Here is a 26,085-nt window from a genome sequence, read left to right as displayed (position 1 = left end):
CAGACAGGCAGTGAGACTCTCTGTGAGGCGCTACGGCGCAGAGCGGCGTAATGTTGGTCTGCGTAGTTTACAGTGAAATATTCAGCTCTGTTATTATATTAATAATAGAGGGACTTCACACACACACACACACACACACACACACACACACACACACACACACAGGAGCTGCTTGAGTGACAGCTCTGTTCCCACAGCACTGCTGTCACACAGACAGAGGAAACTCTCTCTCTGTACTATGCAATGCAGTGTCAATGGGTGCGTTTGGAAATGCACACTCAACGCACTGGTGTGCCATGTTGTCGTTCGTTTATTCGGTGCACTTGGTGCAGTGTCGTTCGGAAATCCAGTGCGCACTGACCGAGAAGTTGGGTTTGGCAGTGTGGTGTCAACGATGTGTTTTGATTGGTTGGTTTTCATAGCAATGTCTCGAGCGCTTCTCAGCTGTGAACAATGGAGAAGGAATGATAACAAAATGCACCATTTGCAGCTTGATTGGTCCTTTGGGCTTTATTGTTACACACACATCAACGTGTAAACTAATAGCAGGTAGGCCAATGTTATGAATGAATTTACCTTTCAATAGCAACGTTACGTTAGCAACTGCTGCTTTTCAGGAAGTTTTCCTTCAGAGTTCAAAGTGAAAAAGCGCACCGCTGCCCCTTAACTGGTCGTCCTACACTGAGCACACACGTTGTGCATTTCCGAACGCACCCAATGTTTGACAGGTTGTGTGTTGACAACCCAGCCACACATACTGTACAGTACAGAGGAGGACATGTCCATTCTGCGTGTCTGCTTGTTTTGATGGTCACCTTAAAAAAAGCAGCTCAGCTATTTTCTAGAGGTGTGCATCGTCACTGCCCTCACGATTCAACTCGATTACGATTCAGCAGGTAACGATACGATTCTACGATCACACTTTTCTATATTACTGCACAACATGGCAAATATTTCATCAGCCAATACAAGCAATACAAGTGGTGTCAATTATTTTTGACACCACTATTTTTCAGTATGTTCCACACCACCATTGTACAACAAAGTACAGTATAACCAATGATGGTTCATTCAGGAGGATACACCTTCCTGATTGGTTCATTCAGGAGGATACACCGTCCTGATTGGTTCATTCAGGAGGATACACCGTCCTGATTGGTTAATTCAGGAGGATACACCGTCCTGATTGGTTCATACAGGAGGATACACCGTCCTGATTGGTTCATTCAGGAGGTTACACCGTCCTGATTGGTTCATTCAGGAGGTTACACCGTCCTGATTGGTTCATTGAGGAGGATACACCGTCCTGGGACATCAGAAGCTGTGTTCACGTTCATTCTCCCATTGGAATTGGAATGAGTATTTGCATATTTACGCCGGTCATCAAATTATTGGCTCAGGAATGAGACAAAAACTAAAAATTCAAGTTCAAATATTCAAATATTTATAGGGTGCCCTGATTCAAAAGGTTTGGGAACCTGTGGCCTACAGGACAGGTGCTTACTTGTCTCACTGATGACAACATGATAAAGCTGGGCTGAATGAATGAGGAAACAACGCCCAAATGAGTTTGGGATGTCAAAACATCTCGGTGGGACTGTACTCGTTATATAGGATGTTATTTTTTATAAGTGCGATTGCTCCATTAATCGGAAAAGAAATCAATCGAATAACGACTACGAGAGTGATTGATAGTTGCAGCCCCAGTTTACAGACACACACACTTACACATGCACGGACACATGCCTGAACGCACGCACACACACACACAAAGTCACACCACATGACTCCTCTCACTCCCCATATGCACATTTCAATTCACACCCTCAGAATGACCCGTGTGTGCAGTGTGCACCATAGCAGCTCACTGACACACAAACACATACACACACACACACTGGAGTAGAGATGGGACGTTAGCAAACGAATCGAGTCTTTTGAACGGCTCTTTGAAATGAACGATGGGATACGGTTTGCAGTAGGGAGGGAGCCGTTCCTTTCTAATGAACAGTGGTGGGAAAAGTACAAAAAATCTTTACTTAAGTACTGCAATGTAGAACTACTACTTCGGAATAGAGGGTATGCGCGTGACATCATCATCATAACTGGAAGTTATGCCGTAATGTCTAGCGAGTAGCAAAAAACTACTTTCTGGCCTTGACAGCCCATGAATCCAAACAGACAAGTCATATCTGATTGCATTAAACAACGTTAAACGACATTAAACTCACTTTGCCAGTCGATTTACCATTCACTTTATGCATGTGGCATGTGCATACCCTCAATTAAAATGTACTCATTATTAAGTTTTCAAATGAATAAAATGTAGAAAAAAATACATTTGAAAATAGCAGATCTACAAGCTCACAATGAAACGCGACGCATTGAGAAGAACGGCTATTTTCAAATGGCAGAAATGTATCCTATGGCCAAAATGTATAGGCCTACAGTATAGGGTTGAATTGATTTGCAATCATAATCAAAATCTACTTCTTCTTCTTCTTTTGTGTATCATCGTCCTTGATGATTGGTTGACGACATTTTATCTCACAAGATTTCTTGTTACTTAGGGGAGGCCATGAAAGTAACTAAATAAATAAAGTCACTAAAATGACACTAAACGGCTCTTTGAAAGGAACGGATCCGGCTCACTTCATAGAGCCATAAATCCCATCTCTACACTGGAGGAGGTGTTACAGGTGTCACAGAGTTCTCGGTGGCCCTCGGGGTGGGGGGGGGTGGGGGGGGGTCATGGGAACATGACAACTGAGTGACACCATGGATGACTCCACCCAGAGAGCATGTTGTTTACCAGATCCCTGATGGATTAGCTGATAGATTACCATGCTGTTTGTGTTTGTTTGTTGCGCTGTGTCGTGTGAAGACAAAAACCACAGGTAATGGACAGCCGTTCAGAGTGTCCCTCATTGTCACTGGGTGACCAGAGTGTCAACCTATAGCGCTGTGAGACCAAATACTCTTCAATGATACGTTATACAACAATAAAAACCAAACACCCGCATTGTTCGTTTCAGGTGGTGGACAGTAACCGAGTACATTTACTTAGTTAAGTAATAAGTATATCGTCGTTGTCGAGTCCAAAACCGTTCGTTTTGCATTTATCATTTTAAAAATTATTTAAACTAGTGAAAACAGCCGATCTACAAGCACACAATATCGTGAGGCGTTGTGTGCTTGTAGATCTACTTTTGTGTGACGACCTTGTATGATAAAGCAGGGCTTTACTTTGCGAAAGAAAGTACAAATTTGAAACTTGGAGATTCCAGCCGACAACGACGATATTCATTTAGTATTGTTCTGAAACGTATTGGGAGCATGTTGTTGCTGTCAGGTTTACATTGTTGGTGTTAGGGCTGCCACGATTATGACATTTTACATGACGATTAATTGTCTCTCAAATAATTGCGATTAACGATTTAATTGTGTTTTTGTCGTTGCCAATTACATTTCTGTTTGGCTTGTAGGCTTTGAAGTTGCACATGGCAGATATGACACGTGACCTAAATATACAAAGAAATGACTGACATATTTGACAACTTTATACTTAAAAAAGAACATTGATAGTGGAAATAGCTGATCTATAAGCTCACAACACGTCACATCGCAACGCGTTGTGAGCTTGTAGATCTGCTATTTCTACATTTCTTTTAAATGTTTGAAAATATATGATCATTTTTCAACATGATTATGACGATTATGACAAAATAATTGCGATTGTGTCAAATAATTGCGATTAGATGATGCAATAATTGTGAAAACCCTAGTTGTGTTTTGCCCCTAGTTGATCATAACTACAGCGTCACATCAAAAGCAACAGATCTACAAGCTTGTGGATCTGCTACTTTTTTGCTGTCGTTTTATTTGAATGCTGAAAAGAAACGGTTTTGGACATCATTTTGTGAGATTTCCACTAGGGATGGGACGATATGAAAAAATCCTGTCACGATTATTGTGACCGAAGAAATTTAGATTTACGATATTATCGCAATAATCAAAATATCCCCAACATCCAATATCCTGGGGTGGAACATTTGCAAAAAATAGTAGAGTCTAGAGAGTAAAAAAAGAAAAAAAAAGAAAAAAAGACTGGTATAAAGTATGTTATTTACAGGTCCGTTTTACCAATTATAGAGGATTTAAGTTGTACCAGATATGCAGGTCGGCAAATAAAAGGTGAATTGATCCCAGTGAATGACGGAGGATAATTTCACAATAAACTTAAATCTCCACGATACAATTATTGTGCGTGTTTTTTATCACGATAAACGATAATAACTATTATCATCCCATCCCTACTTTCCACCAGACAAGAGATGATTTGGATGTTTTGCAAGCACATGACATTCATCCGTTACATTTCACATAAGAAAATGTTGTACTTTTAATTACATTTCTAGGAAGGGACTCTTATGACCCAAAATTACCTAAAAAATTATTATGAATTAACCAAGTCATATACAGCCCACTTGCCGCAATAGCAATGCAGAAATGAGGAAATATCAGGTGGAATATAGTGATGCCTATGGAATATGCTAGACATGGAAACAGGAGTCTCTCCGGCGCTTTAATAAACATAAAATGCATTTTCAGGTCGGGATACCACTTTTATCCAAACAGGATAAACTCAGAGTCAGACAGACAGAATTAGAAATGAAACACTATGAAAAATGAAGCTGATAAATGGATACTCTCTCCTGATTGGCTGAAATCGTGTCACCTCCATTAAAATGTATATTCTGTTAAAGAGCTGGAGAGATGGGGAAGGCTTTTTTTTACAGAAAGAAAAACACTCTATACCAAGGGTCTTCAACGTTTTCAGGCCAAGGACCCCTTAGTTGAGAGAGAGATGAAGCAGGCCCCCACAACCTGTTCATAGATTCCATATAGTTTCATTGTTTGATAGCACAATCATCAGTGTGTTTTGGATTAATGTCAATTTGTGTTTTCAGATATTTAACCACTTGAACCGTCAATACTTAATAAACTTCACCTTTCACTCTGTACTTAGTCTGCTCTTTTTCCCCTCTACACCAAACCTCTTTGCCGAAAATAGCCGATCTACAAGCTCATAACGCCTCGCAGCGCGAGGCGCTGTGAGCTTGTAGATCTGCTATTCTTGGCTAAAGTTCTCAGAATATGGACACTAGGGTTCAAGTGGTTAAATAAAAAAAGGAAAAAATGTTCCATCACTCAATGATTTTGAGGACCCCCTGTAGTTACTCTGAGGACCACCTAGGGGTCCCGGACCCCCATACTCTATAGCAATGATTACTATCAGAATAGTAAAAAAAGAACAGAACGTTTTGTTTTGACCAAGAAATATCACTTACCCTTACACCCTACCCCTAAGTACAGTACTTAGAGTAAATGTATTTTGTTACATTCCACAAGAACATTGTCTTCATCAGTACTTGAGTAAATGTATTTAGTTACGTCTCAGCAGTACATTGTCTTCATCAGCATGCATTATGTCAACAGATATGACTGTGTGACCAAATCCTCTTCTTCGCCGATGTTATACAACAATAAGACAGCACTGTGCACGGCCGCGACTGTGTTACATCAATTCAACACGCTTTCTAAAAGGCATGCATAGGCAGAGCTAACTGAATATGTACTGTATTGTATGTGTTGTATTGTATATGTATATGGTGGATATGCTAGCCTCAGCTACGCCGGGGGCTGCTGCCCATTATAGCCCCACCAGCCAATATGTTAGTGTCAGGATACTTTACTTTGTGTGTTAGGGAGGGACAGAACATGTTAATGAACACAGAAAACGGGATCTCACTATTTCCATAGACAACGCCCTGGCGACTTTGGTTCCAACTGCTAGAACCTTGGTGTAGTCCTGGACAGCCACTCAGCCAGCTATCATTCAGGGCACATTTCATCAGTCACCCGGTCCTGTAGGTTCACACTCTATCCACCTGTTTCCGAGAGAATTTACTGTAGCATCATCTGTGGGACACTTCCGGTTAACAGCAGACATACAAGCTCACGTCGCGTCGCAGATGCAAATCGTTGTGAGCTTGTAGCTCACACTCGGCTGCGGCGCCGGAAGCTGCCGCACACCTTCTGCGCAATGCACGATGGAACGTTGGAACGTTGTGGATAACATCCGTAGAATCAGACCCTTCCTCACCCAGGAGTCAGCCCAGCTCCTCATCCAGACATCTGTCGTATCTAAACTCCACTACTGTAACTCTCTCGTCACTGGCCTCCCGCATAGAGTATATATAAAATAGAGAGCGGACGAGCCCCGCCCCCACTATCATTTCAATGCAAGTGCTCAGTGGCGTTTTGAAGCAACGGCTACGTGCTAGCATGTAGCTAATCCAGGTGCATTCTGGGGAATGGCTCCACTACGCAGTGGAGCCAAACGTCACGAATGACGTCACAAACGACGTCGACGTCCATTGAACCCTATTGTAGACCCCAGCGCCGCGCTCTTATGCTCGTGCATGTTGTTTCACCCCGCCTGAAATTCCAGCTTTGGCCAGTAGGGCGGCTGCTTCAATATTTACAAGCCGTTCTGGGGGCTTGGCCTCCCGGCATGTGCACTTAAGCCTCTCCAACTGATCCAAAATGCCGCGGCACGACTGGTCTTCAACCAGCCAAAATGTTCACGTTTCCCCCCTCCACTGGCTTACGGTTGCTGCCCGCACAGAATACACTGTCTACAATTTTGTAATTGTCCAAAGACAATTACACCAAATCACCCCAGGATCATTTCACATGGGGTTCCACGGCTACAATTTGGGGATCCCTGACATGAAAGCGTGTGTGTGTGTGTGTGTGTGTGTGTGTGTGTGCGTGCGTGCGTGCGTGCGTGCCTGCGTGTGTGTGTGCGTGCGTGCGTGCGTGCGCGCATGTGTGTGTGCGTGCGTGTGTGTGTGCGCGTGCGTTGTGACCTGCCATGTCAGTGTGACCCCAGACTACATGTGGTGTCCCCTCATTCTTCTCTCCCTCCATCTCACCCCCCCCTCCTCCTTTTTCATCCCTCTTTCATTTGTTTCCTCGCTCCCGACAGATCCCCCCCCCCCCTCCCCCCCTCCTCCACACACACACACACACACATCCTGGGAAATCACGTGACTGGCTGATGAGAGTCTGTTTACAAGGAACAAGGATTGTTGGAGAGACAAGGTCCGACAGGGGTGACAAGTGTGTGTGTGTGTGTGTGTGTGTGTGTGTGTGTGTGTGTGTGTGTGTGTGTGTGTGTGTGTGTGTGTGTGTGCGTGTGTGTGTGTGTGTGTGTGTGTGTGTGTGTGCGTGCGTGCGTGCTCATCACAGTTATAGAGTTGGACACGGTGACATAAGGATGACTCACAGATTCATCTCTTCTGTACGGCCAAACAGGCTTTCTTGCTTTCTATCCCTCCACTCTTCCATCCCTCCATCCCTCCCTCCACCTGCTCACTTCCCAGAGAAAGCCCCTCCACCCCTCCTCCATCCATCCCAGTCCTGCTGTCTGCCGCCTCTCTCTGCTTCACCCGTGATCAAGCTCTGCTCCACACACAGCCAGCCACAGAAAATAGCAGAGCTACAAGCTCACAATGTGCCGCGTCTCGATGCGTTGTGAGCTTGTAGGTCTGCTGTTTTGGTTTGTTTGTGTCGTGCAATGCCAACATTATACACCTGGATAGTGTGGTTGCTCCTGCAGGAGCAACCACACTATCCAGGTGTATCATCATCCATATTCCTTTCCTTCCAGATTCAGCACAAACATGGGGATAAATGTGTTCTAGTATTTTGCCACCAACATGTGGACAGCAGACATCAATAAGAGTGACTCCATCCCCTCCTTCAAAATAAAAGAGCACATGTCTGCAATTTGTAAATGGACCTATAGTAGACAAGTCTTCCAGCTTGTCAAAATAAATGACCCCCCCAATGTTTTTCTGTAAATATATTTTTACTGTGCCTTGTATTGAGGGTCTCTTGCACAGTGTTGCATGTATTTATGTGTGTTGATGAATTGAATAAACATGACCACAATGGAAACATTGACTGTGGTTACATGTGGGGACAATATTTACTCATTCAGAACAGCGATTCATAACCAACTGTTACATGGAACCGGAATAAAAGTCTATTCTGATTCAAACAGGGATTACAGAATAGGGCATTCACCAAATTAGAATATTCAAATATTCGAATATCAAAGTCACTATTCGACGTTGTTCACTGAAGTCGAATAGTTTTCTCTTTAAAAAATATATAGTTTACCCCCAAAATAAACATATTTGAACTGGGGACCCCCACCCTGACAAGCACTTGGAATTGTAGGTATTACATTTAATGTGACTCGGTTCCGCAGATAAATATTGTGAAAATAGCAGATCTACATGCTCACAACGCCTCGCAACGCGAGGCGTTGTGAGCATGTAGATCGGCTATTTTCACAATGTTCGCCTCTTGCTTACTTAATATTTGACAGTTTGACCAGTTTGGCCAGTCCTGTCGAATATTCGACTATTCAAATACTTTGAGGTCGAATAATTCGAATACTAAAAATCACTATTCGTGAATGCCCTAAAACAGAACCACCCTTACAGATCTGAATGAAAATGTATTCGGATGAAAATTCATTGGGATCTGACGGGAATGGATTCTGAGGTTGTACATCACGAGCATTCTTGTTCTGAATGAGCAGTCATTCTGAATACAACTGGAAACAGCCGTTGTGTTATCCTTCATAGCATGGTTGTATAACTGTGGGCTCATCATGTGATTTTGTCGTCTTTGTGTCTAAAAATTCCATTTCGTTTTCGTCACTCCACTCTCACTCCTTCCTCGCTGATCCTGGATTCCCCTCTGATTACACATCTCTCTCTCTCTCTCTCTCTCTCTCTCTCTCTCTCTCTCTCTCTCTCTCTCTCTCTCTCTCTCTCTCTCTCTCTCTCTCGCTCATTACCCCCCACCCCCCCATCTCCCCCACTCCAGTCGTTATACCGTCATCATCATCCCTGGGAGTCTGCCCAGACAGTGTGTGTGCGTGCGTGTGTGCGTGTGTGCGTGTGTGTGTGTGTGTGTGTGTGTGTGTGTGTGTGTGTGTGTGCGCGCGCGTGTGTGCGTGGGTGCGTGTGTGTTTGTGCATGACCTCAGATGGCTCAGAGGTCACAGTTCAGACACGAGGCTCGCTCCTATTGGCTGTCGGGCAAACTCACAGAGTTCATTAGGAGTGGATGTAAGGGTGTGTGTGTGGGGGGGGGGGGGAGGGGGGGGGGGGGTAGTTCACCCCCAAAATGACTTTTTTTCTATTGATTTCTCACGCTATGGAGACTTGGGTTCAATAATATTGTTTTGTTTTTCCTATAAGACAATAATCTGATTACAATAAATTTGCCCCCATGGGGGTGAACTACTCCTTTAAATTAATGTTCAGGGTTAGGGTTAGACATTTAAAGATTAGTTATGGATGCTTTATACCCACACTGCAATATAGCTGTGAGCTTGTAGATCAGCATTTTTTATTGCTATTCTTTTGCCAATTTTCAATGCAGTCCTAACATTTATATGTCCTTACAAGAATAGTAATACATACGTCCCTGTGTGTGTGTGTGTGTGTGTGTGTGTGTGTGTGTGTGTGTGTGTGTGTGTGTGTGTGTGTGCGTGCGTGCGTGCGTGCATGCGTGTGTACGTGCAGTGCAAGGGCCAGTGAGTTCAGACAGGCGGTTCAGCAAGTCTAACACACACACACACGCACGCACGCACACACACACACACACACACACACACACACACACAGTCACCCTTGAACAAAAACAATATTGTCTCACACATTATAATGAGTGTCTGATGTACCCCATGATGACACACCCCCTGTAGAACCACCCAGGTGCTCTGCGCTGAGACAAAGCATGCTAAAAGTAGCGGTGGCAGGGGTTGGGCAATTATTTTTTCCATGGGGCCACAACATGAACAACAGAAAATATTGTGAAGGGCCGGGCCAAAAGGCAGTGCTCCCTGCAAGATGTGCTCCCCGTAGGGCATTCACCAAATATTCGAATATTCGAATATCAAAGTCACTATTCGACGTTATTCACCGAAGTCGAATATTTTTTTTATAGTTTTCTCTTTAAAAAATATATAGTTTATAAAGCTTGGCTAGATAGGAAGTCATAAGAATGAGTGGTCAATGCCCCTGGAGGATGCATTTGTTAATGCTCTATACCAGGGGTTCTCAAACCTTTTTAGGCTGTGACCCCCAAAATAAACATATTTGAACTGGGGACCCCCACCCTGACAAGCACTTGGAATTGTAGGTATTACATTTAATGTGACTCGGTTCCACAGATAAACATTGTGAAAATAGCAGATCTACATGCTCACAATGCCTCGCAACACGAGGTGTTATGAGCATGTAGATCAGCTATTTTCACAATGTTTGCCTCTTGCTTACTTAATATTTGACAGTTTGGCCAGTCCTGTCGAATATTCGACTATTCGAATACTTTGAGGTCGAAGAATTCGAATACTAAAAATCACTATTCGGGAATGCCCTAGCTCCCCGCAAACTAAACATACAGCTTTACCTCCGACTTCAGTTAATAAATACTTAGCAGTCCAATTTTTGTGGAAAACCCGGCATTCGGCATCGACTTTTATTTTTTTAGCCACTTTAGCCATTTTTGATGGGTATGGTAAGGCAGGTCGTCTTGACTTGTGACCAGTCTGACCACCTGCTTGTTATTGAGACAACGATTCAATGATCACACACACGTGCTGATGTACGCATTGCGTCCATATGTATGTGAATAAAAAACTTCAAAATAAAAGCAATGCAGCTTTAGTCCATGCATGAGGTAAAATTTGAAAATGTGTTTATTTTGTAATTTGCCATTAACCCTACACGTAGCAGCAGCAGATCTGCTCTAGGGTCTATGAAAAAAAGCCCAAAAGAAGCAACCAGTTTTTGTCCATGGGCTGCAACAATCATGACATTATTCTACATGACGATGAATTGTCATGCAAATAATTGGCTTTTAGGCTTCTTAACTCATTGACTGCCAAGGCACGAGTTTCACGAGTTATTGCAGTACTCCCAGGCTGCCACAGCCCGAGTTTCCCGAGTTGGAAGCCATTTTGAAAAAAAAAAAAAAAAAATTTTTTTTTTTTTTTTTCAAAAAATTTTTTTATAAAAAAATTTCTAAAAATGCCTCAAATGTATTAGGCATGATCACAATTGTGAAATTGCATGTTTAGCCCCATAACAAACACATCTTTCAAAATGTCAAAAATGGCTGTTTTGTCTGACTTTGAAGGCTTGTAACTCATGAAGGCCTGAACGGATTTCCAAGCGTATTTTTTTGTTTGAAAGCTTTTAAAAAGTACTACACATATAATGCATATATGGTGCATGGGCGTGCACGATCCGTGCACAAAAGATTGATCCGTGCACTCGAAATTTAGGAAGGTGGCAGTGTTTGTTTTGTCTGACTTTGAAGGCTTGTAACTCATGAAGGCCTGAACGGATTTCCAAGCGGATTTTTTTGTTTGAAAGCTGTTAAAAAGTACTACACATATGATGCATATATGGTGCATGGGCGTGCACGATCCGTGCACTAAAAATTGATCCGTGCACTAGAAATCTAGGATAGTGGCAGTCTGGTACTTGGGGGCCATCTTGAAATGGCATTCAATGAGTTAAACAAAAATGGCAGATATGATATTTAAAATATACAAAAAAATGAATGACATATTTTATAAATTAATACTCAATATTTACACACACACACACACACACACACACACACACACACACACACACACACACACACACACACACACACACACACACACACACACACACACACACACACACACACACACACACACACACACACACACACACACACATTCCTCTCACACATACAGAGGGGTATAGAACAGTGAAGTCATGACGTGACTCACTCATCCCCCGGTTCCACGGAAGTAATTCTCTATGGAGAATAACATTGGGTCATCTTAAATCATCTCATATAAGCATTGTGGTCCAAAAATAAACAAACGGTCTTTGCGATATTGTCGGCGAGGTGGCTCTGTATGCTTTATGATAGTCAGTCACTCATAAGTGATAAAGCCTGTTTCTAGTGAAAATGTAACTAATTCGTTGACAGTAACATTAGCGTTTTTTTCACCATCAGTTGATTCTTCATATCCATATTAGTCAAACCGCTGAGATCATTTGTTTATAATTGGAACACAGTTCTTATATGACGCGATATGAAAAAGGTCTATGGGAATTCAGAATGGGGGAAGAAAACCGCGAACCAGGTAGGATGTGTAAATTACGTCACACTTCACTACTCTATAGCTTATAGAAACTAACCGCTCACTTCAAACTCGGTTTAGATTTTTATTTTAATACCTCTAAAATGACAAGTTAAACATTGGCTGAAATTGTGAAAATAGCAGATCTACATGCTTTGCGAGGCGTTGTGAGCATGTACTGTAGATCTGCTATTTTCACAATAGAACCGTGTTATACAAAATGTAATGCCTCAACTCTTAGTGCTGGTCAGGGTGGGGGGTCCCCAGTTAAAATATGATTATGTTTGGGGTCACGTCCTGAAAAGGTTGAGAACCACTGTTCTAAATCAGCAGTTCTCACACGATGTTCAAAAATAGCAGATGTACAAGCTCATTTTTGAACAGCCAATGCAAAAATCTAAAATGACACGAGATGGGACGATAAGCTATATTATCATTTATCGCGATAAAAACACTCATGAGAATCGTATTGTGGAGATTTAATTTATCGTGATATCTTTCTCCGTCATGCACTGGGATCAATTAACCTTTTATTTGCCGAGCTGCATATCCGGTACCACTTAAACCCTCTATAATTGGTAAAAGGTACTTGATACAGTCAAGTACGTAATATACGTACTTGATACAGTCTTTTGTTTCCACTCTCAATGTCAAATGTCAAAAATAGCCGATCTACAAGCTCACAATGTGCCGCGTTGCGAGCCTGTAGATCTGCTATTCTTTGGCAAATTTTCCAAGACAGGATAATGGATTTTGATTATCGCGATAATATCGTAAATTGCGATTTATTTTGTCACAATAATCGTGATATGAAACCTTCATATCGTCCCATCCCTAAAAATGACACAAGATTCTTCCCCCGGTTTTAATGGTTCAACTATATGGTTGACCAGAGCTCTATAGTAGATACTACAGTAGGTCTGCTTTGTGTTTCCATTCTACACCAAATCTCTTTGAAAGATCTGATCTTTCCGGGCAGACTGTTTGCCCCCAGTGTAAGGACGCTATAGGGATTAAATGTCTAAAACGCTGACATGGGAAAAAAACCCACAAATATTGATGATTATAGTTTTAATCGCGACCATCAGCTGATGGGAATCCGGTGTGTGTGTGTGTGTGTGTGTGTGTGTGTGTGTGTGTGTGTGTGTGTGTGTGTGTGTGTGTGTGTGTGTGTGTGTGTGTGTGTGTGTGGTGAGACAGAAGGGGAGGGTGGGGGGATTGCTACACCCTCCTCAGACAGATTAGAGGGTCCAGCCAGTTTTTACTGTTTGGTAGAGTTGTCTGGTGGAGCCTCATCCGCTTACTGACCCACCCTTAACTCTCTCTCTACACACACACACACACACACACACACACACACACACATACACACACACACACACACACGGAGTATCATCTTAAAACAAAGGCGCACACACGCATCAACATGCATAAGTACGGACTATGCAAATGTGACAGGACAAACACGTTCCCGCCACCCACCCACCTAGACACACACACACACACACACACACACACACACACACACACACACACACACACACACACACACACACACACACACACACAGTGTGATGTGGCGTCTTCCATTTCAGCTTCCGAACAACGCAGACACAAAGACACTCTAATCCTTACATAATCCCCTTCTGCTGCCAAACACCAAACTCTAGCCATATCAACTCTCTCTCTGCGCCACACACACACACACACACACACACACACACACACACACACACACACACACACACACACACACACACACACACACACACACACACACACACACACTGCTGCTGCTTCAGGGGTACTTTAAAAATAGACTTATTTGGGGATATGTGAGTGGATAGTGCATGTATTACTGTTTGGTGAATGGATGTAATGTGTCAGACACATAATTGCAACGTCCCGACTCATTGGATTGTGGCTGGGCATGTGGCTCGCGTGGGACAACCAAGTCATGGATGCGTGTGTAATGACAACTAATAACAGATTGATGTACAATGAACAACACCAGAGGCAGCCCCACTAATCATGTTCAACCCGGATTTAACACTAAACAAGGCTCTAATTCGTTCTCCAGCTATACCACCAACATGTGGAACGCCCTACCGCAGGCCTTAAAGGAGTGCAAATCCCTAGCCCCCTTCAAAATTGGTCTGAAAAGTCACCTTCAGACGGCTGCTACTCGTGACTTGTAAAATGACCAAGCCCCGGTCTGTATTTTTTATCTCCCTGTCTTTTTTTCTTTTCTTTTCTGCTTTTGTAATTGATGTTTTCCTGTACTCTGTTCTATCCGGCATCTGTCTTTCAATGTTATATGAGATACATAAAGTGGTTCCTGTGTAAATAAGCCGTAAAGCTTATTAGGATCTCATTTTAGTTGACCTTGCACCAGTGATTTGTGCTGTCAGACCTTGCACCAGTGATTTGTGCTGTCAACTGTACTTTTTTCTATTGCAAACTGCTAATAAATTCTTCAATCAATCATTCAATCAATCAATCAATCAATCAATCATCGGCTCCACTCTATGCTATGAGGGCTGCCAGGGTATAGCCTGGGTGCCAGCCCTACTCATCCACACCACACGCAGTGTGTCTGCCTGGGGGAACTGAATGGCAGGGGAATTACTGCTAAATAGACCCCATGGATGGATCAAGAAAGAAAGAAAGAAAGAAAGAAAGAAAGAAAGAAAGAAAGAAAGAAAGAAAGAAAGAAAGAAAGAAAGAAAAAGAAAGAAAGAAAGAAAGAAAAAGAAAGAAAGAAAGAAAGAAAGAAAGAAAAAGAAAGAAAGAAAGAAAAAGAAAGAAAGAAAGACTAAAGTTAAAGAACTGTCATATCAGCCTGCACCGTGCACCAAGGATGAACTATTGCTGTCTCCTTGACCAGACCCAGTCCTCAGCTCTCTCATGCACAGGTCAACAGAGACATCTAGTGGTGAAACATCAGTCCTGCATCTGAAAGTAGTACTTGAGACTTAGGGAGTTTAAAACTCCTACAAAAATACGTTTTAAAGGCTCCAGGGAGGTTGTTTGAGTCAACTATATCATGTAGATAAGAAGCCCATAAATAATTTTAAAAAAATGCAAGACCGCGCCTATTTTAACTTTGCTTTTATCAGACTAACCAATGTAGACAAAACTCAGCAGTGTTTGGCCTTACACCAACCTTACACCTAATCCAAACCATAAACTCATCTTAACCAAACTAACTTGTGTGGCCTTACTAATAGTGCCTCCCTTTAATTAAACCACATCTAAATCATATGTAAATAATCTATATTTAGATTTACACTATCAGTAATATACTGTAATAATGATGAACCTGATTTGTACAGCACCTTTCAAAACTGTGTTTCAAAGTACTATACCATTTCTACACGTCACGTGTCATTACAGACATTACAACGTTGCTGGACTACGTAAAACGTGCACAACCTGTGCACATAGAGTTGTGTGTCAAATGCTTGTTCAGAAAAATCTACACAAACAATTAGCCGTCATAATAGAAAACACTAACAAATACATTTCACAGAGAGAGAGATAAACTGCTGGTAGTGTTGTTGCATTGTAGTGTCCAGTCTGCATTAACTTTCATTTCCCCCATCTATCCGGTAAAGATTACAAACTTCCACATGATTCGACCCACAGGTCGCAGCACTCCAGAAATAACGAGTGACATGCAAGCCTTTTCAGTGATGGAGAACGCTGGATTTAAACGTTTATAATCATCGTTCCAGATCCACGTTGAAAAGTCCCGAGCAGATCACATTTCAGCACAAGTGTGTCGCTGCCTGCGATGTATGAGAAATGAAGTCAAGAGATAAGGTCTTTACACACAGGGGGTGAATTTGCGAAGTGAATATATATATTTTTTTTTAAACCTCACAAAGTCAATGCAAGCTTCCACACCGGTAACACATTTCCACAGAGCGAAAAAGCATCTGTTAATTCTTCGCTCTGGTGTCGAATTTTGTGGACATTCGTAGGCGAACTGCTACACATTTGAGCAAGATGAGGGAGTTTTGAAGCAGAAGTAATCTGCTTGTTGACACAGATCAACTCAATCTCATTGTATTTTAGATATTTTAGTCAGACTAGGCTACAGCCGCACCGCAAACCTCACATGCAAACTGTCAACGCAGCACTGTCATACATACAGCGGCTCCTAAAGCCCTAACTCTCTCAGTATCAAAGCAAGCTAACTCTAACCAATTTTAAGAGGGAGAGAGACATCCCTTTGCATTGAGAGGGAACAGTGTTTCTCAGTTTAGCTGTGTCTGGTCTGTGGCTGCTTGCTGCTGCTAACTGTGACTGCCTGGCTGCTGCTGGGAAACCCTTCTCTGCTGTGATGCCAGCCCCAAACAACTCGCGCCACTGATAACTTTATTCAAAACGACGAATGTATATGCATTTGTGTCGCACTTAGGTGTGTATAGGCAAACGCGTCGCTTCGCTAATTCGCCGGTGTGTAATGACCTTTACTGAAGGGTTGAAAAATATGTATGTGACACCCTCAGGGTTGAGGGTTCCCACACATCTTTACCAATTCATTTCCAAAACTTTTCCAAAACTTTTCCAGAATATTTAACCCGATTTCCAGGAATATATAACAATAATTCAGCTCAATAACAAGTCGCTTACTCCTATGCGCAATGCCCAAAGACAGGTAGTGTATACCTGTGGTTCTCAACCTTTTCACCCCCCGAATTTGAACTGGAGACCCCGGCACCCTGACGAGCACTAAGAGTAGAGGAATTTTGTATAACATGGTTTTATTGTGAAAATAGCCGATCTACATGCTCACAACGCCTCGCAACGTGAGGCGTTGTGAGCATGTAGATCTGCTATTTTCACAATTTCTGCCTCTAATATTTGACAATTTGACCAATGTGTAATTTGTCATTTCAGAGGTATTAACAAAATCAATAACCAAAGACAATGCATAGCTATTTTTTCCAGGACCTTCCAGGACCCTTGATCAATTCCAAAACTTTTCCAGTACTGGAAAGATATTTTTCTAATTTCAAAATATTTCCAGGAATTTCATGACCGTGGGAACCCTGCACCCAAGTGTGTGTGCATGCGTGTGTGTGCGTGTGTGTGTGTGTGTGTGTGCCTGTGCGTGCGTCTGTCTCACCTAGCTTGTAGGTGAGGACATACAGGACGGTCCAGGGGGTCCCCGGCACCGCCATGAGTTTCCTCCAGACCCTCCAGGGCCTCATGGCGTCGGCTGAGTGGCCCCCCTTCTTTCCCCCGTCCTGGGGGCCCCTGAGGTGCTCGTCGTCCAGTACCGGGGCCCCCCACACGAACAGCGCCACGCCGGCGTACACCAGCGTCAGCAGCAAGAACATCCAGCTCCACCCCGCCACGTCGATCACAGCCAGCAGCCCCCCGCCAGCGAACACTGAGCCGGCCTTGTAGCCCACCACCTGTAGATGTACAAGTTACAGTTTACCATTTAGCCCACCACCTGTAGATGTACAAGTTACAGTTTACCATTTAGCCCACCACCTGTAGATGTACAACTTGTTAACACTGAGCCGGCCTTGTAGCCCACCACCTAGGAATGTACAAGTTCGTGCCAAACACAAGTTTCCCGAGTTTTGGCCGCATGTGCCCCTGTGCCAAACACAAGGTTTTTTTGTTGTTTGCACTTCCTACTACCAGAACAACTATCTTTCAAACATGGCAGCCATGTTTGAACTCATTTGAAGAAACACTATAGCCTCTATCTCTTGAATGCCTTAACGGATTTCCAAGCGATTTTCTTTGTTTGAAAGCTGTGAATGGCATGCACACATGTGGTGTAAGGTAAGAAAATGGTGATAATTGAAGACATTAGTCGATTTTAATCATGGCAGCAAGCTTGTAAACACAGAGATCACCTATAGATGTACAGCTTAAAGACCACTTATAATGTACAAGTTACATTTTACAGGGGTTAAAGCAAAACAATATCCCAAGCCTGAAATTTATTTTCAGACCATGTCCCAATATGTGATTTTAGAAACATGGCACGCATTTCGCACACCAATATTTGAGGTGTTTCCCTGAAGTTCTGAACTGCCTTCACTGAATGTGTGTGCCAATCAATGCTTCATTTTATAGAAGTATCTTCTGAAGTTCTGTTGTATTCTATTGCTAGTCTGACTTCCGACCCATTGTTTGGGAAACAATGTTTTAGAGAATGCTCTTATCCAGAGCGACCTCAAAAGGGTGAATCTAGTCACTAAACACTAAACAAGGTCAATAGTCACATAGGTAGAGTGCTGGAGAACAGTGTAGTCACTGGAGTGCCTAAAAAAAACTAGGATAGCAAGTAAACAGTGAACCTAGTGTAACGGAGGTGATCCGAACCTCCCCACCCGGCTTCGAACCCGGGTCTCCCGCGTGAAAGTCCAATATCTTAACTCATTTAGTGCCTTTCCCGAGATATCTCGCGAAATTCCCTTTGATGTTCGCAGTGCCAATCGCGAGATGTCTCGCGAAAAGTAATATATTACTGTAACGGCGGTTATCCTACCGGGTACATGCGCGGAAGGTCCCGAGACGATCTCCCTCGCTGATTTATCATCATCACGGATCCACGAGCACAAAATAGTAATCCCATAACATTGAGGCAGACGGGGAATCTCATCTTTAATGTCCATTATCTCCAAACAATACTTTCAAATGGGAGGATGGCAGTAGATTCTCGCTAATAAAACACATGTTGAAAAGCTCCGTTCCGCCATTACACAACACCATGTGGACGATGACCGCTTCCTGTGAATGACGCGATGACGTCAAACCGGAAGTGTTTAAGCTATGGACTTCTGGCCTTCAAAATAAGAGACTGGCCGTTTATGGAGCCAGCGAGAGGCACACTGGACATTTTAATCCGTTAATTTCTGGGGCACAAAAATGAGTTAACCATCACTCCTAAGGGACATCCCTATGGAACGAGAGCAGGTACTAGACTTTTGAGGCTTCAGGCTGGGGCTGCGACTCTCTCCGCCACACTCACCCCCCTTTGACCTCCTCCTACGGGGAAGCCCGGATCCGGGTCACGGCACCAATGTAACGGAGGTGATCCGAACCTCCCCACCCGGCTTAGTTATAACAACATGCTAGTACCTGGGCTGTATGAGTTATAACAACATGCTAGTACCTGGGCTGTATGTTTTATAACAACATGCTAGTACCTGGGCTGTATGAGTTATAACAACATGCTAGTACCTGGGCTGTATGTTTTATAACAACATGCTAGTACCTGGGCTGTATGAGTTATAACAACATGCTAGTACCTGGGCTGTATGAGTTATAACAACATGCTAGTACCTGGGCTGTGTGAGTCTAACAACATGCTAGTACCTGGGCTGTATGTTTTATAACAACATGCTAGTACCTGGGCTGTATGAGTTATAACAACATGCTAGTACCTGGGCTGTATGAGTTATAACAACATGCTAGTACCTGGGCTGTATGAGTTATAACAACATGCTAGTACCTGGGCTGTATGAGTTATAACAACATGCTAGTATCTGGGCTGTGTGAGTCATAACAACATGCTAGTACCTGGGCTGTATGAGTTATAACAACATGCTAGTACCTGGGCTGTATATGAGTTATAACAACATGCTAGTACCTGGGCTGTATATGAGTTATAACAACATGCTAGTACCTGGGCTGTATGTGTTATAACAACATGCTAGTACCTGGGCTGTATGAGTTATAACAACATGCTAGTACCTGGGCTGTATGAGTTATAACAACATGCTAGTACCTGGGCTGTATGAGTTATAACAACATGCTAGTACCTGTGCTGTATGAGTTATAACAACATGCTAGTACCTGTGCTGTATGAGTTATAACAACATGCTAGTACCTGGGCTGTATGAGTTATAACAACATGCTAGTACCTGGGCTGTATGTGTTATAACAACATGCTAGTACCTGGGCTGTATAAGTTATAACAACATGCTAGTACCTGGGCTGTATGTGTTATAACAACATGCTAGTACCTGGGCTGTATAAGTTATAACAACATGCTAGTACCTGGGCTGTGTGAGTTATAACAACATGCTAGTATCTGGGCTGTATAAGTTATAACAACATGCTAGTACCTGGGCTGTATGTGTTATAACAACATGCTAGTACCTGGGCTGTATAAGTTATAACAACATGCTAGTACCTGGGCTGTATGAGTTATAACAACATGCTAGTATCTGGGCTGTATAAGTTATAACAACATGCTAGTACCTGGGCTGTATGAGTTATAACAACATGCTAGTACCTGGGCTGTATGAGTTATAACAACATGCTAGTACCTGGGCTGAATGAGTTATAACAACATGCTAGTACCTGGGCTGTATGAGTTATAACAACATGCTAGTACCTGGGCTGTATGTGTTATAACAACATGCTAGTACCTGGGCTGTATGAGTTATAACAACATGCTAGTACCTGTGCTGTATGAGTTATAACAACATGCTAGTAGTAGTACCTGGGCTGTATGAGTTATAACAACATGCTAGTACCTGGGCTGTGTTCCCGAGGCCCAGCTCCCCGCGGCCCTTCAGCAGGCCCACGGCAGCTCCGTCCACGGCGATGTCCTGCACGGACGCCAGGAAGTTCATGGCCAGCAGGGTCCCTGCAACGCCGTAGATGTGAGCCTCCGGAGCCAGAGCAGCACTGGAAGTAGAAACAATCAAAATCAACTTTAATTTGTGACATAACAAACAGGTCTACAGGTGGTAAAGAAGTAGGTGACGTGATTTTTGTAGCATGAATCATGATCCATGGTTGGTAGTTTTCAGGGGAAATGGGGGTGTGGGACAGAGAGACGGAGAGCAAGGACAGAACATAGGAAAGAAGCAGGTTAAAGATACCGTATGTAGACACTTATTCATCCAAGATGCAGTCTGTACAAAAATAACACCCAGTGTGAAGTGAGCAGTGCTCACTTCACTAAGCATCCCGTGAAGCTTGAACAATGAGCCAAGTGTGTGACATACGTTGAATGTATGTCACACACCACGGCAGAAGCTAGGGAGTGAGTCTGCCGTTCTAGTGCAACAGGGAGTTTATTCCACAGTTTGGGGGCCAGTAGGGCAAAGAGTCTAGAGCCAGATGTAGGAGCGGTTAGCAGTAGCACAGCTAAAAAAAAAAAAAAAAGCAGATAGGCCTATCCATGTACAGTACATGAGGTTGGACATAAGGAGCAATAAGTAGCAGATATGTACATGAACATAGACATATAAGGTACTAGTAAGACACCTCAGGGCGACATGTCTTGGCCATCTGGCCAGTGATGTACAGTATATCGGACCAGTTAACCATATATGGAGACCCCTGGTACCCATATATGGAGATCCATGTACTGTATATGGAGCTATGCTGTGAGAGCCCAAACATGCTTACTCATTTGTTATTTGTTATGTGAAAGTCCAATGATGTTTATGACATCTGACATCATAACCTTTTATGCCCATACATGGAGATCCCTGTCTGTAGAACCAGCCACACAGATATGGGCTGTCTTGGCCATCTGTCTTGGCCATAATGGATTATGTTAGTGTGGTATGTGGCCAATGTGGCCTCCTGTTAGATATGGGCTTAATATTGATGACTTCAGGGAACTCCATATATGGGATTCTGTTAGTGTGACATCACAGTGAAGCCAGAGCGTGGTGTCAGAGCGGCAAACCCATAGACTGTAAAAAAGTGTACACGTCCAGGCGTCCAGAGACAGCATGTGCCGTTTCACATACTAAACTGCGACCTTTGGTCGCCACAAAACATACATACTGTACATGATCAAACATAGCAGATAGGCCTACATGAGGTTAGACATAAGGACGGAGCATGTTAAAAAGAAGATATCAACGGGTGGCAGGCAGTACACGAGGTACAGCAACCTGGAGAGGAGACGCACCTGGAGATGCAGGTGAGCGCCAGGCCCGACACGGTGCCCACCAGCCAGCGCCGCTTGGTGCCCGTCCTGTCGATGAGGGGCGCCCACAACACCTTGAGCACCCAGGGGAAGTAGAGCACCTTGGTGAAGCCGATGCGCGTCAGGGAGTGGCCCGCCCCGCGCAGGTAGATGGGCAGCAGGGAGGACTGCAGGCCGTAGGGGATGCCCTGCACGAAGTAGAGCAGCCCCAGGAACACCAGCTTATCGTTCAGCATGGTGCCCACTGCCCTGCCCGGCCTGGCAGAGAGACTGGCAGGCAGACAGGAGGAGAGATGGGCTGTCTGCTGGTCAGGTCATTGTGAACATGCTGGAGGGGATTGAGAGAAGCAGAGGGATGTCATTTATCATATTTTCATATGTATTTAAATGGCATAGCATGTAACACTGCCCTGCTGTGCATAGTCTACATATAGCAAAACAATAAATAGATTTTTGTCACCCATCATTCCCCTCTATATAGCAGCAGTTATCAGCCACTTGGTAGACCCAAAACATCCTTGTCTTCAAAAACACCAACATACAAGGAGAGGGGCAATGTGTTTATGCAGGACAGTGAACACACACTACTGGCTAATAACTGCAGGTATACCCAGAGAAATGTATGGTTTTGTTATGTAAACATATGGCAAAGTTAAACCTTTATTTAAGCAGGCAAAACTAGTAAAGAACATATTCGTATGTGTTTATTTGTTGCCTGGCCAAAAGACAATGAATGCCTTTTGGGTGAGAGGGTAAATAAATTAGGGCAAAAGGAAATTAATTAAATACCAAATAAAACACAAACAAATCACAAAAACGCAGTAGAAGAGAGAGCAGTCAATAGGCCCTGGATAAAACACAATAAAACATAATGTAACTGAGCTACACGTGGAATATTAGGAGACAGGCTAATGTCACAGTGCTTCAAAAACTGTTTCATGTTAATTACTCCCAAAGTGATACTGTACTGTCTGTATGTGGCCAGTCTGGCCAGTTATTAACTATCTAGAATACTGTTCCTATAAGCTGCTACTCATTCTGCTGGGGACCCTGGGGGTCCCCGGACCCCACTTTGAGAAGCACTGATGTATAGACTGTAACATTGTTGTAGTGTCCATGGTAACATTATGCAACAATTGAAAGGGGTTTCTGTTAGTGTTTAGTGAGGGGTGGGCTTCAAACAGACCCTTAGGGGTACAAATGGAACGACACAGATCCATTTAGCTCCATGTACACTCTTAAGAGTTGGGGGGGTCCTTGAGTTTAAATTAAATAAAAGTTTGAGAACCTAGACATTCACTGGCTTGATCTAAAGACCCTGGGGGTCCATTTGCTCACCCTCAGTGTGAGTTAAAGTAGCACTGAGGATTTGCCTAGTTTCAAACTTTTATTACACACATATCACATAACTGCACCACAGCACTGCACCTGCTGCTGACTGAACTACTACTGCTAGCCTAGCTGTGGCTAAGCTAGCTGCTAGCACACACACTTCAGAAGAAGCCATTCACAACAGACGCAGAAGGTTGACACGCGTTTTAGACATTCTAGTTGTATTTAAGACAACATAAAGAACGTCGCGTCGACATTAGTTTGGCAGGTATCTTAAGGTTAATGATAATACTGTGACTTTTAGCTGCCAGGCTAGGCTAGCTGCGTGGCTAGCTGCTGCTGCTGCTGCAGGCTGGCTTGTTGTCATTCAATCTGGAAAACTGACAGGCTGCTCCAGTAGACTGTGTACAGTACAGTGTGATAGCATGGATGTTATTATGGTCTGTATACAGGCTGTACAGTCTAAAGCAGCCCTTATTTATGTTATGTTATGTTAATGAAATGTGTCCACGTACTGAGAGAAGAGACGTTAACCTGCTGCTGTCTTGTTGTGCTCTGACTCTGTCTGGACAGTGGACACCGACCGTTGCCAGATTCTGTGCTGCAATCCTGCAATCTGTGCTGCAATCCCTTTTAGGAGTGGAGGAAAAAATAGCCTACTGCAATGTTTTGCTAAGTGAAAGTATCAATACTGCAAGATAGAAATACTCTGTTTCAAGTAAAAAATCCGAATTTCAAAATGTACTTGAGTAAAAGTGTTGGGATCAAAATGTACTATAAAGTACCGTCATGATGAAACTGTACTTTTTCCTATGCAAACGTCTAATAAAGTCTTCAATCAATCAATCAACCAGTAAGCATACCAAGTAGGCCTACCAAAGTACAAAATGTTTGAAAATAGCAGATCTACAAGCTCACAATGGCGTTGTGAGCTTGTAGATCGGCTATTTTCAAATGTCCTCGGTATAAGATAGGGCTAAAGCAGTTCATGTATATTTTATAATATTATAATTTAATATCTACAAAGTAACTACAGTAGTAACTAGTACCTGTAACTCAATTTTTAAGAAATTGTAGTGGAGTAAAAGTACAATATTTTGATCCGAGATGTAGTGGAGTAGAGAAGAAGTAAAAGTATTGGAAATACTCAAGTAAGGTAGCCTACAAATTACCTCCAAATTGTACTTTAGTAGGACTACAGTAGCCTACTCAAACTCTTTTTTCTGCTATACCACCAAAATGTGGAAAGCCTTACCGAAGGCCATAAAGGAGTGTGGATCACTAGCATCCTTTAAAATTGCCCTGAAAAACCACTTACAGGCAGCAGCCGTTCGCAACTGGTAAAAAAAACTAACCTAGCCCAACCCTACCCTCCCTTGCCCCTTCTTTGTATATACTTACTTACTTACTGTTTAGACTCTTTTTTTTTTGTTCTCTCATTTTTCTTTTCTTTATATATCTACTGTGTTCTATTCGTCTGTCATTCAATGTTATATGAGATACTTAAATGGTTTCCTGTGGAAATAAGCTTAGTCTTTTCATGGATCTCCTTTTAGTAGACCTTGTACCAGTGAACTGTACCGTCATGAAACTGTATCTTTTCCTATGCAAACTTCTAATAAAGTCTTCAATCAATCAATCAATCAATCAAAGTAAATGTACTTATTTTCTTTACACCACTGCTGTTTTTACCTAAATATCTTTATGTACTCTGTCTGACCCCACTGTTTCCTGATGCACATGTTTTCCAAACCTGGCAACCCAAGATGTTCAGAGGTCCAGGGAAACCCCAGCCCAGGGGTTCCCTTCTATATAACTCTATGGGGGTTCCCCCAGCTAGTGGGTCTTTGAGGGGGGTTCCAGCTGGTACCCAGCAGTGACGAAGAACAATTTAACTTCACCTTATTTCACTAGTGGCTAGAAGTTATAGCCTACCTCAATGAGGGAATGTATAAAGATTCTGTTTCATTTAAGGAGGAGTGTAGCAGTCTATTATTGTACTATTAAGGCTGGTTTCTTATCGTTAGGGGGTGGCTGTAGCTCAGGACGTAGAGTGGGGTGGTTCAAATCCCAGCTTCTCCTGTCTACATGTCGAAGTGTCCTTGGGCAAGACACTGAACCCCAAGTTGCTCCCGGTGAGCTGGTTGGTGCCTTGCATGGTTTCCACCGCCACCGGTGTATGAATGTGTGTGTGAATGGGTGAATGTAATGCACATTGTAAAGCGCTTTGGATAAAAGCGCTATATAAATTTACCATTTACCATTTTATCGTTGTCTTGGAAGATATATGGGTTGTATTGTGTGGAGGATTTCTGAGATGTGAACATTTAAATTAACTCAAATATACAGTAGGCTACTCTACTACAGTATATACTATATATAATACAATCCCCTCGCATAAATATTTGTGGAAAGGTCTGTTTGAGATCTCGTCTTCAGGGCAAGGTATTTATGTTAAAGGTATTTGCTGCTTCTCGTGTCCAGAAAGGCTGTAAGGTAAGGTAAGTACAGGTCAGATC

General features: G+C 43.0%; 1 protein-coding gene across 1 annotated transcript in view; it reads right to left on the bottom strand.

Annotated features, from left to right (window-relative positions):
• mfsd3 (major facilitator superfamily domain containing 3) overlaps window positions 1–24,141 on the bottom strand; it is a 46,551-nt gene extending 22,410 nt beyond the window's left edge. Inside the window, exons 1-4 of the mRNA XM_080739077.1 lie at window positions 24,082–24,141; window positions 22,217–22,562; window positions 20,820–20,973; window positions 17,438–17,729 (exon numbers count right to left, since the gene is read on the bottom strand). Coding sequence (XP_080595203.1) covers window positions 17,438–17,729; window positions 20,820–20,973; window positions 22,217–22,470 — 700 coding nt within the window. The 5' untranslated portion in view covers window positions 22,471–22,562; window positions 24,082–24,141. The remainder of the gene's footprint in view (window positions 1–17,437; window positions 17,730–20,819; window positions 20,974–22,216; window positions 22,563–24,081) is intronic.
• Window positions 24,142–26,085: the final 1,944 nt, after the last annotated feature.

This window comes from Nannobrachium achirus (assembly GCF_963921795.1).
Source record: "Nannobrachium achirus genome assembly, chromosome: 12".
In the NCBI taxonomy this organism is placed as follows: Eukaryota; Metazoa; Chordata; class Actinopteri; order Myctophiformes; family Myctophidae; genus Nannobrachium; species Nannobrachium achirus.
This window is presented reverse-complemented; position numbering and strand designations above follow the sequence as displayed.